At 39.2% G+C, this 12,510-nt stretch overlaps 1 protein-coding gene across 1 annotated transcript; it reads left to right on the top strand.

Moving 5' to 3' along the window:
• Window positions 1-286: 286 nt before the first annotated feature.
• LOC110258574 (olfactory receptor 7E24-like) lies at window positions 287-1,216 on the top strand. Its single transcript, XM_021081823.2, has one exon. The coding sequence runs from the start codon at window positions 287-289 to the stop codon at window positions 1,214-1,216; it is 930 nt and encodes a 309-aa protein (XP_020937482.2).
• Window positions 1,217-12,510: the final 11,294 nt, after the last annotated feature.

Raw genomic sequence — 12,510 nt, 5'->3', positions numbered from 1 at the left:
TGATCATAGATTTATTATTTCTAATTTTCTTGCTCCTCTGTTAATCTTCAGTCGAGTGTTTCAAAAGTAAATGTGTACACGAAGAGGTGAATAACAAACAAATGAGGAAAGATTTCCAAGAAGATAGGATTCAAAATACTGAGAAATATTCTGCAGTCAATGACTCCAAGTGTCAATACTTTTTTGTGATTTGCTTGAGTTCAAAATATGGCAATCGTGCTGCATGCCCACTTGCTTGCTTCCTTTCTTCCAACCCTCTTTTCTTGTTCCAAAGGTGTCCACACACATGGAACCACAAAATCTAACAAGTGTCTCTGACTTCTTCCTCCTGGGCCTCTCAGAGGATCCAGACCTGCAGCCCTTCCTCCTTGGGCTGTTCCTGTCCATGTACCTGGTCACCATGCTGGGGAACCTGCTCATCATCCTGGTTGTCACCTCTGACTCCCACCTCCACACCCCCATGTACTTCTTCCTCTCCATCCTGTCATTGGCTGACATGGGCTTCATCTCCACCACTGTCCCCAGGATGATTGTGAACATCCAGACTCACAGCAGAGTCATCTCCTATGTGGGCTGCCTGACGCAGATGTCTTTTTTCATCCTTTTTGGATATATGGATGGTACTCTTCTGACTGTGATGGCCTATGACAGGTTTGTGGCCATCTGTCACCCACTGCACTACCCAGGCATCATGAGCCCACGCCTCTGTTGCTTCTTAGTTTGGGTGTCTGTTTTTGTTAGTCTTTTGGACTCTCAGCTGCACAATTTGCTTGTCCTACAAGTTGCCTGCTTTAAGGATGTGGAAATTTCAAACTTCTTCTGTCACCCTTCTCAACTTCTCAAACTTGCCTGTTTTGACACTTTCACCAACACCATTATTGTGTATTGTGTTGGCACCATCTCTGGTTTTCTCCCTATCTCAGGGATCTTTTTCTCTTACTATAAAATTGTTTCATCAGTTTTGAGAGTCTCCTCATCAGCTGGGAAGTATAAAGCCTTTTCCACCTGTGGCTCCCATCTGTCAGTTGTTTGCTTATTTTATGGAACAGCTATTGGTGGTTACCTTGGATCAGCATTGTCGCCATCTCCCAAGAAGGACGTGGAAACCTCAGTGATGTACACCGTGGTCACCCCCATGCTGAACCCCTTCATCTACAGCCTGAGGAACAGGGACATAAAGAGGGCTCTATGGAGGATCCTTCGCAGAACAACTTAATACCAGCTTGTGGGAAAATCTTTTTGAAATATAGATTGAAAAAATGAGCAAACCTAAACTTGCAGACCAATGAATACTGCTTCTTTGGTCACATTGTTGTTTCAGTCCTCTCTATGTTTCAAAAGTGGATATTACTTCTTTTGATTCATTTTTAGTTGGATTGTGGGAATATTCTGGGATCCATTGTACATCATAATGAATGCATAAGAGGTTCCCCTCAAATACCATGGTATCCAGAAGAAATGTACAACTCTCTTTTACATACTGAATGTTTTCACCTTTTTCCATTATTACTGTTTCTTTTCCACAAAACTTTTGCATCTGTCAAATCTGTTTATTCAAGTAATGTCTGAGCATGCAGTACACTGGTCCTCAAGTATGGATTTTACGGAATCCCCTGAGTGTTTTATACATACTGAGGACTTGGGCTCATTACCAGAGATCCTGATTTAGTTGGACTGGTGTGTATCTAGGTAGGAGTTTTTAAAAGCACTTGGAAAGGTTTAGTTGTCATTGTCTCAAGAGATCAAGCTCGAAAGGATAAGTTACAAAAGAGCTTATTACGACTCTAGGCAATGTCCTCAAATACATTGTCCTTCAATATCATAAGATCTTCATTTGTGCTGGTCATTAAGGTACTGTCTCTCTGCCCCCAAATCACCCTTCTATTCTTATCTTGTGATAACAGGGTGGTTCTTTTGAAATCACTGCTCTATCTTCCATATGGCTTTCTTCTTATATACTTTAAATAATGCTTAGTAAGTTTCATTTACCCCAATCAAGAGTTAAGTTCACTACTCCTTTTCTACCCCTAAGCCCTTGGTATTTATTGGCTTCTATCTGTTAACCACACAGTTCCATTTTTTTGACTGTCCTGTTGCAGCTATTTAACCAATTCTCTACGCTCAGTTCATTTAACTCGAATAAATAGCTTGTCCTTTTCTTGATAGACCCTTGAATGATCAACCATAACATGGGGAGTAATCTATGCCATGAATCGTGTGCAGTTGAAATGTTGACAGATGAGATTAAAAAATAGAAATGTCTTTAAGTACCTACCGTTGATAAAGGTTGTAGAACAGATTTAAGTCCTTGTATATTTCCAGTTGATATGTAGCTCTAAAAGTGTCTGAAGATTATTAAGTTACAAAATTTGTCATAAATAAATTAAACTTTGTCTTCCTTTACTTTACCATAAGCAGTAAAGGGCCTTGTTGGCAGCAAAGGTGAGCTCTTTTTCTTTCACTGGTAACAGGCTGGTTAGGACTTCACTGTTCCCAACCTTCCCTATATTCTGTCATAATAAATCAGTCTTTGGGCTTCATTTGTGTTCTTCAAAATGATAATCCATCTTTCCTTAGCAACATCACAATAGTTTCCTCTTAATTTTTTTATTAGAATTGATTTACAATGTTCTGTCTATTTCTGCTATACAGGGAACTACATATCTAATCGATTTGATGGACCATGATGGAGGATAATGTGAGACAAAGAATGTATATATATATATATGTGTGTGTGTATATATATATATATATATAACTGGGTCATATTGCTATATATATATATATATATATATATATATAGTAATCTTCATTCTCTGAAGATCTATCAACAACTAATTTAGTTTACTCTGCTTTTTAAGTGTAAGGAAAGTCACCTACCAACTACATCAATACAAAACTTTGATTTGAAGAAAGGAATGAACTTGACAGATGATGAAGCCATAGAATTTAGTGGGGAATTATCACCCAGTACAAATTACTACATTACTCTATTTGCTGTCTACTTATTCAAATTTAAGTGATAGCCGAAGAACCTTGGTAAGTGAGAAATCTATGTTGACTTTTAATGTCAAATTGTACACTCCCCTCAGAGGTAGCATTTTGTTCTTTTGTTTAGATTTAAATTTAAAAGGGTGATAATGATGGCTTAACATTAAGCATGGGAAAAGACTGAAAGTTTCACATAGCCATGAGGTGTGGTGTGACAATATTTGATTAGAATAAGAAACATAGATAATTGAAAGAATGCGGGATATGGAATACTCCACACCCTAATATGGGCACAAAAATTTGATGTTTTGGCAATGCCAACTTTATGGGGGGCCACACCCTCAGCATGCAGAATTTCCCAGGCTATGGATCAAACATAAGCCACAGCAGCTACCCAAGCTGCTGCAGTGACAATGCCAGGTCCTTAAACCTCTGTGCTACAAGGGAACTCCTCAAAATGGTTTTCTGCACCTCAGAATCCTCAGCAGTAAATTAAGTGCAATAGTGCTTATCTTCCAAGGCCATACAACAATTTTATATAGTGTATGTTACGGACCAGTCCAATGGTAGTTTCCCACCAAATGGTCCATCCTACTATAACATTAAGGAAGTTAATTTAAATATGCATTTAAGTAATTCATAAGTAACCCAAAGTTATGAGCTTGTGTCATATGATATAGAACATATTTCTATTTAAGTTCCGCATCTGTAGAGTTAAGATAATAAGAGCACTTAACTGAGAGGCTGGTTGAGAAGATACAATGAAATGTACTAATCAGAACACTATGCATTCAGTATGTAGCAGTCAATCAATAAGGGCAACTTGTTATAATTAATATATTAACAGGCCATTGTATAGTTTTAATACACGGGCTTCACAGGCTGAAATTTGACTTGAGGCATTAGCTCCTACAACTAATTAGCTGAGTGTACTGGGAGGTATTTTCATAATTCCCAGGGCCTTTAACGCTTCATTTTTAATGATATTTAGCTGAAAGCATTCTGGGATTAAACAGACAATATTCCTATGTTATGAACTAAATAAACACAGATATCATTACCTTCACGTATCCTAGCTTGATGTATTCCTTTTTTCAACTTTATTGAAATATAACTGGCATATAATTGTAAGTTTAGGATGTATAGTGTCTTGATTGGATACTATTATATTATATATTACAAGGTGATTACCACCATAGAGTTAACTCACACTTTCATCATGTCACACATGATTTAAAAGATATCTTTTTTTGTGGTGAGAGCATTGAAGACCTACTCTCTTAGCAACTTTGAAGTGTATAATACAGTATTGTTAACTATAGACACCAGGCTGTATATTAAATCTCCAGAATTTATTCATCTTCTAACTGAAAGTTTGCACCCCTTGACCAACATCTCCCCATCTCCCCCACCCGCAGTCCCTAGTAACCATCATTCTACTGTCTATTTCTAGAGTTTGGTTTATTTAGATTCCACATATAAGTGATATCATATTATATGGTATTTGTCTTTTTCTGACTTACGTAGATAAACACCCAGGCGTGGGATTGCTGGGTCACATGGTAGTTCTATAGCTAGATTTTTTAGGAACCTCCATACTGTCCTCCATAGTGGTTGTACCGCTTCCTTCCCTTTCATGCAGCTATTCTCAGTTTGGTTCTACTCTGTTGCTGAAGTTTCCCATGTGGACCCCTGACCTCTTCCAGAGTTGTTTTTGTACATGGATAGCTGTCTAATTGTTGATCGTTGTGGGGTTACAAAGGCTGGGTTACTCCTACTTTACAATCTCAGTGATGTCATTGGCTTCATACCAGTTAATGACAAATTAATCTCAAAATTCCTCCTCCAGGGACCTCTGCATCAGGAGGACTGCATTAGTAGAATGTGGAATGTTGCAAGGGATCATTCCCCTACTACTCACTTTATTAAATGGAAAAAAATTAACAGGCCCATAGCACATATACTTAAATCTCTGTGAATACAAACTGATCTAAAGAAAATAAATTCTGGAACAGGATGCGCTCTTCCCAATGAGAAAAATCAGGATTCCCCTAGGGATTTTTGCTGTATTGAGGGACAGAAAGGCTGTGGCTGTCAATGGTGCGACCTTGGTGGTGTAAGAAAAATTACGTTGGCTTTTTCAAACTGCCTATCCTGAAACAACATGGTGAGGTCTGCAGAAATACCAAATCAGAGCCAATTTCTTCCCATATGCCAGTTCTTCTCAACAGGGAAACTTGGCTGAGACAGTTGTGGTGTAATGAGTTTAGGACAATGTTGAGAAGCAGAGAGCTATCTCCAGTGTCCTGTGGTGCTTAGAGACCAATGTCCTGATAAAGATGAGGCTGCATGGTAGGCAGGCTCTAATGTGCTCCCAATAACCTCCCGCTCCTCTATTCATGCTACGGTGGAAACTCATGTCTTGAGTGTGTCATGGGACTAGAGATTTGTTTTCAAAGCTTTCAATAGGGCAAAACTAATGGGATATCACTTTTGAGATTAGGGTGCAAAAAGACTGCCTCTCCTCTTTCTGACCCTTGTTTCTCCATCTCCTTGTCTGCTTCATTTGATGGAAACCAACTGGCAAGTGTGAGCTTCCCCATGAGAGATCCATGAGGCAAAGAATGGAAGAAGGCCTCTGGTCCACAGCTCACAGGGAACTCCATCTTTCCAAAGGCTACATGAGCAGGCTTGAAAATAATTCTTCTTCCAGTGAAACTTGGAGAGGACTGCAGCTCTAGCTGACACCTTGATTGGCACCTGTTAGATACTCTGGTTTCTTCAAGAGAAGTAGCAACTTAAAAATAAGTGTATAAAGTCCATAGTTTTCTAATATACCAACATCCATCAATTAAAGAGAAAAATTACAACTTGAGCCATCATTTAAATGAGCAAAAATCCCCTAAAAAGGGGACTAGAACATTCCTCTTAGAGACATAAACCCTAACTGAGAAAAGAGAAGTAACTTCAGAGCTCATTACACAATTATCCTTAATTTATTGGATTGACACAATGGATTTGGAGATGTCAAAGTCAAAAAGTCATACATGAAATTTTTAAAAAGAGGCTGCACGTTAAGTTAGGATGCTTGAAGTTGGAATGCAATTCAATCTGTACATTGAAAGAGTACAGATGAGCATTCTCTTGAGGAGAGGAAGACTCCAGAATGCTCAAAACACATTTTGTTTTCTTCTTTTGTTAATATTAGGAGGTCCTTAGAGACTGGGATAACATGGACCAACTTTGTTAATGAGGAGCTCTGTGCATTGAGTTTTTAAGGCAATGTAGGAGTAAGTAATAATTAGCCAGTGTCTCCAGCCTTTCAGGGTACCATTCTCAGGCAGGTTTTATATGTATCTTCTCCTCCCAGAGTCATTATCTGCATAAGGGGATTCATGCCTATGTACGTCTTCCTCAGTTCTGAGGACAGAGCCTTTGCCCTCATTATTCATCAGGCAGAAGAGGGCAGTGGATCCAAACTCCTAGGTCATGATGCAGCAAAGATACAACATGGACCAGTGAGTACCCAGGGAGGTGGTGGATGGGGGAGGGACTGTTGGGAGTTGTTTCCTCATCAAGACAAGGAGAGTGGGTGGGGTAGTTGGGTGGGAGGACACTGGTATGCTAGTTTCAGCTCAGTAGCTGATGAAATCTATGTTCTGTTTTTCTCCTGGGGATTTCAGAACTTGCATTCAGAATTCTTCTCTCCTCCATCACCCATTCTAGCATCCATAAGCATCATCCACAAGAGAGAAGGCAGTATATCTCTTTGAACCATCCTTTAAGCACTACAAGATCATCTTGGAGGAGTTTCCACTGTGGCACGGTGGGTTAAGAATCCAGCTTCAGTGGCTGAGGTCACTGTGGAGGCACGGATTCGATCCCTGGGCTGGCTCAGAGGGTTAAAAGCAGCTGTGGCCCATATTCATTCCCTGGCCCAGGAATTCCCATATACCACCAGGTGGCCATAAAAAACTATGATGTTACATGTCATCATTATGATCATGTTGGTGATTAAGAGGGTAGCCATAATATCACAAGCTTCATCAAGGTTTTCCTGTGACAGGCTCTTAGCTATGTGCTCTGTAGCCTTCAAATTTCCATCTACACAATTACCAACAAGATAGAGGTACACACATTATTGTTTTTTTTGTTTTTTTTTTTTACACTTGAGCAGAGTATTCTCATTTAAATTGGTCTTGGGGTAAAAAGGAGTGAACTCAGGTTTGGATCTGAGCAGTGAGAGTATTCACAGGGTACAGGAGAGTGCCTTTCTGTACCGTTTAGTTTCATGTGGACCCTTGAAAAGTGGCTAGTCCAAACTGAGGTAGGTTTTGCAGGCTTTATATATGTGCATAAATCGGGTTTGACATAACTCTTTCATTGTACTACATAGGTGTCATGGATGTTTCTCCCTATAATCACAGTGATCTAGTTCTTTGTTGTAACAAAGGCATGGGCAATGGTGGCAGCAGTGGTGTTTAATGTTTTTGGTCTTTTTATGATGCAGATGACAGAAAATACACAATACCAGTTTTTTTCTTCTCTTCTTTTCTCTCCCACCTCCTCTCTCTTTCCCCTTCTCCCTCTATCACAATCCTCTGCCTTCCACCCTCATGAGCAACCACATAAGGTACCTATATCTTCCACAGGATATCCTCTTTCCCCTGAGCACCCATGTTGGCCACTTCATGCTTGAAACACATAGCCAGTCAGTCCCCTGACCCTAGTGTCAGCCATAGGTTTATTTGAAGATGTACAGACAGGTCTGGACTGAGATACATTACCCAGGGCCACATTAAGGGAAGACACAATCCCAAACTCTTGCCTCAAATGGCCAAATAATTAGTGAAACTCCTATGCTAGATTAGCTACACCTCTAAGAGAGGATTGGAAGGGCTCAATGTATGCAGCTCAGTGCAGCATAGTCTGAAGGACAAGCTTGCCAGGAGGCAGTTGCCAATGTGTGTGTTTGCCATCAGGCAACAAAGCGAGTGAGCAAGCTGCAGCATGAGCAGAAAGACCTCTGAGGGTGGTGGTCATTGTCCCAGTGCCTCACTTGTTACACTGGACACTCTGCAGAAATAGCACAGACTCCCATGCCAGATTTGGCTTGGATGGTGTGATGTACAATGCCACACATACAAGAGGGTGTAATAGGTTTTACTCCTCAGCTGAAGATCTTCCTGTCTGGGGAGTGCAGGGAAGGTCCTCTAAGTGAGTTTGCAATGGCTGAAGAGTTCATGAAAAGTAGCCTGTTTGAGGGTTAAAAAAATTTTTTTTAATTGTGGCAAGAGTGTAATTTCTGAGTGAGAGTTCCTGCCTGTGTGCTCAAGGTGGCTTGGTTTGAATTTTCCAGCGTCACCAAAGGAAGGGGGACCTGGAACTTATAAACTTGCCCACAATTTGAGCCGGAGGGGAAGAGAGAAATGTATAGCTTAATGCTACTGTATAGATTGTCTAGGGAACTATATCCAATCTCTTGGGATAGAACAGACGGAAGATAATATGAGAAAAAGAATGTATATATATGTATGACTGGGTCATTTTGATGTACGGCAGAAATTGATGCAACATTATAAATCAATCATACTATAATTTTAAAAAATTAAAAATGGCAACTGCCCCCAAACACCAAAAGAGCAACAGCGGCAACAATGGCAAAAAAGACACACAAAAAATATGGCTTAAAATCTGCCAGCAACCAAATATCACATACAGAAAATAGACCCACATGCTTTATTGCATAGTTCTTAGGGTTTTATAAATGGTTCAAATCAAGGAAGTTAATTATACCTCATTTGGATAAAATACAGTATATATGACTGTCTATTACTGGCCTTCAATTAGGATTTTTTTTTTCTTCAGAGGAACGGATATTTCTTTTATTTTATTTTTTTTTATTTTATTTTCCCACTGTACAGCAAGGGGGTCAGGTTATACTTACATGTATACATTACAATTACAGTTTTCCCCCAACATTTCTTCTGTTGCAACATGAGTATCTAGACATAGTTCTCAATGCTATTCAGCAGGATCTCCTTGTAAATCTATTCTAGGTTGTGTCTGATAAGCCCAAGCTCCCGATCCCTCCCACTCCCTCCCCCTCCCATCAGGCAACCACAAGTCTCTTCTCCAAGTCCATGATTTTCTCTTCTGAGGAGATGTTCATTTGTGCTGGATATTAGATTCCAGTTATAAGTGATATCATATGGTATTTGTCTTTGTCTTTCTGGCTCATTTCACTCAGGATGAGATTCTCTAATTCCATCCATGTTGCTGCAAATGGCATGATGTCATCCTTTTCTATGGCTGAGTAGTATTCCATTGTGTATATATACCACTTCTTCCGAATCCAATCCTCTGTCGATGGACATTTGGGTTGTTTCCATGTCCTGGCTATTGTGAATAGTGCTGCAATGAACATGCGGGTGCATGTGTCTCTTTTAAGTAGAGTTTTTTCCGGATAGATGCCCAAGAGTGGGATTGCAGGGTCATATGGAAGTTCTATGTATAGATTTCTAAGGTATCTCCAAACTGTTCTCCATAGTGGCTGTACCAGTTTACATTCCCACCAGCAGTGCAGGAGGGTTCCCTTTTCTCCACAGCCCCTCCAGCACTTGTTATTTGTGGATTTATTAATGAGGGCCATTCTGACTGGTGTGAGGTGGTATCTCATGGTAGTTTTGATTTGCATTTCTCTTATAATCAGCGATGTTGAGCATTTTTTCATGTGTTTGTTGGCCATCTGTATATCTTCTTTGGAGAAATGTCTATTCAGGTCTTTTGCCCATTTTTCCATTGATTGATTGGTGTTTTTGCTGTTGAGTTGTATAAGTTGCTTATATATTCTAGAGATTAAGCCCTTGTCAGTTGCATCATTTGAAACTATTTTCTCCCATTCTGTAAGTTGTCTTTTTGTTTTCTTTTGGGTTTTCTTTGCTGTGCAAAAGCTTTTCAGTTTGATGAGGTCCCATGGGTTTATTTTTGTTCTAATTTCTATTGCTTTGGGAGACTGCCCTGAGAAAATATTCATGATGTTGATGTCCGAGAGTGTTTTGCCTATGTTTTCTTCTAGGAGGTTGATGGTGTCCTGTCGTATATTTAAGTCTTTCAGCCATTTGGAGTTTATTTTGGTGCATGGTGTGAGGGTGTGTTCTAGTTTCATTGCTTTGCATGCAGCTATCCAGGTTTCCCAGCAATGCTTGCTGAATAGACTTTCCTTTTCCCATTTGATGTTCTTGCCTCCCTTGTCAAAGATTAATTGACCATAGGTGTCAGGGTTTATTTCTGGATTCTCTATTCTCTATTCTGTTCCATTGGTCTGTCTGTCTGTTTTGATACCAGTACCACACTGTTTTGATGACTGTGGCTTTGTAGTATTTCTTGAAGTCTGGGAGAGTGATGCCTCCTGCTTGGTTTTTGTTTCTCAGGATTGCTTTGGTGATTCTGGGTCTTTTGTGGTTCCATATAAATGTTTGGATTGTTTGTTCTAGTTCTGTGAAAACTGTCCTGGGTAATTTGATAGGGATTGCATTGACTCTGTAGATTGCTTTGGGTAGGATGGCCATTTTTACAATATTGATTTTCCCAATCCAGGAACATGGAATATCTTTCCATTTCTTTACATCTTCTTTGATTTCTTTGATTAAAGTTTTATAGTTCTCGGCATATAGGTCCTTTACCTGTTTGGTCAGTTGTATTCCGATGTATTTGATTTTGTGAGGTACAATTTTAAAAGGTATCGTATTTTTGAATTCCTTTTCTAATGTTTCATTGCTGGTATACAGAAATGCAACTGACTTCTGAATGTTAATCTTCTATCCTGCCACTTTGCTGCATTTATTAATCAGTTCTAGGAATTTGGGGGTTGAGTCCTTAGGGTTTTCTAGATATAGTATCATGTCATCTGCATACAGTGACAGTTTGATCTCTTCTCTTCCTATATGGATGCTTTTGATTTCTTTTGTTTGTCTAATTGCTGTGGGTAGGACTTCCAAAACGATGTTGAAGAACAGTGGTGAAAGTGGGCATCCCTGTCTTGTTTCAGATTTGAGTGAGAAGGCTTTCCGTTTTTCCCCATTGAGGATTATATTTGCTGTGGGTTTATCATAAATGGCTTTGATTCTATTCAGGAATGTTCCCTCTATACCCACTTTGGCGAGGGTCTTGATCATGAATGGATGTTGTACTTTGTCAAATGCTTTTTCTGCATCAATTGAGATGATCATATGATTTTTGAGTTTTTTTTGTTAATGTGGTGTATGATGCTGATTGATTTGCGTATGTTGAACCATCCTTGTGAACCTGGGATGAACCCTACCTGCTCATGGTGTATAATTTTTTTGATATGTTGTTGGATTCGGTTGGCTAAGATTTTGTTGAGAATTTTTGGATCTATATTCATCAAAGATATTGGGCGATAGTTTTCTTTTTTTGGTGGTATCTCTCTCTGGTTTTGGAATGAGGGTGATGGTGGCCTCATAGAATGTCTTTGGGAGTATTCCTTCTTCTTCAACCTTTTGGAAGAGTTTAAGGAGGATGGGCACCAATTCCTCTTTATATGTTTGATAGAATTCACCTGTGAAGCCATCTGGTCCTGGACTTTTATTTGTAGGGAGTGATTTTATGACCTCTTCAATTTCATTTCTAGTGATGGGTCTGTTCAGTTGGTCTGTTTCTGCTTGATTCAGTTTTGGCAGGCTGTAAGATTCTAGGAAATTGTCCATTTCTTCCAGATTGTCAAACTTGTTGCCATATAGTTGTTCATAGTATTCTCTTATGGTTTTCTGTATTTCTGCTGTATCCGTTGTGATTTCTCCTTTTTCATTTATAATTTTGGTGATTTGGGTTCTTTCTCTCCTCTTTTTAGTGAGTCTGGCCAGGGGTTTATCAATTTTGTTCACCTTTTCAAAGAACCAGCTCTTGGTTTTATTAATTTTCTCTATTGTTTTTTGAGTCTCTATTTTATGGATTTCTTCTTTGATCTTTATAATTTCCTTCCTTCTGCTGACTTTAGGCCTTTTTTGTTCTTCTTTTTCTAATTCATTTAGGTGGAGGGTTAAGTTGTCAATTTGGGGTCTTTCTTCTTTTGTGAGAAAGGCCTGTATTGCTATAAATTTCCCTCTGAGCACTGCTTTTGCAGCATCCCATAGATTTTGAGAGGTTGTGTCTTCATTATCATTTGTTTCAAGGTAGTTTTTAATTTCCTTCTTGATTTCCTCATTGACCCATTGGTTTTTTAGTAGCATGTTGTTTAGTCTGCATGTAGCAGGTTTTTTCACTTTCCTTTTCCCATGGTTGGTTTCTAATTTCATGGCATTGTGGTCCGAGAAGATACTTGAGATAATTTCTATGCTCCTAAATTTATTGAGATTCACTTTATGTCCCAATATGTGGTCGATTCTTGAGAATGTTCCATGAGCATTTGAGAAGAATGTGTATTCTGCTTTTTTTGGATGTAGTGTCCTGAAGATATCAATGAAGTCTACCTTTTCTATTGTTTCCTTTAGGATCTCT

This window comes from Sus scrofa, chromosome 2 (genome assembly GCF_054392235.1).
Source record: "Sus scrofa isolate SSC_HxYL_T2T_F1_AM1 chromosome 2, Sscrofa_HxYL_maternal_Yorkshire_Landrace_v2.0, whole genome shotgun sequence".
Lineage (NCBI taxonomy): Eukaryota > Metazoa > Chordata > Mammalia > Artiodactyla > Suidae > Sus > Sus scrofa.
This window is presented reverse-complemented; position numbering and strand designations above follow the sequence as displayed.

Excerpts from the sequence above, each read along its gene's own strand:
- LOC110258574 (XM_021081823.2), top strand. The coding sequence starts at position 287 with ATGGAACCACAAAATCTAACAAGTGTCTCTGACTTCTTCCTCCTGGGC.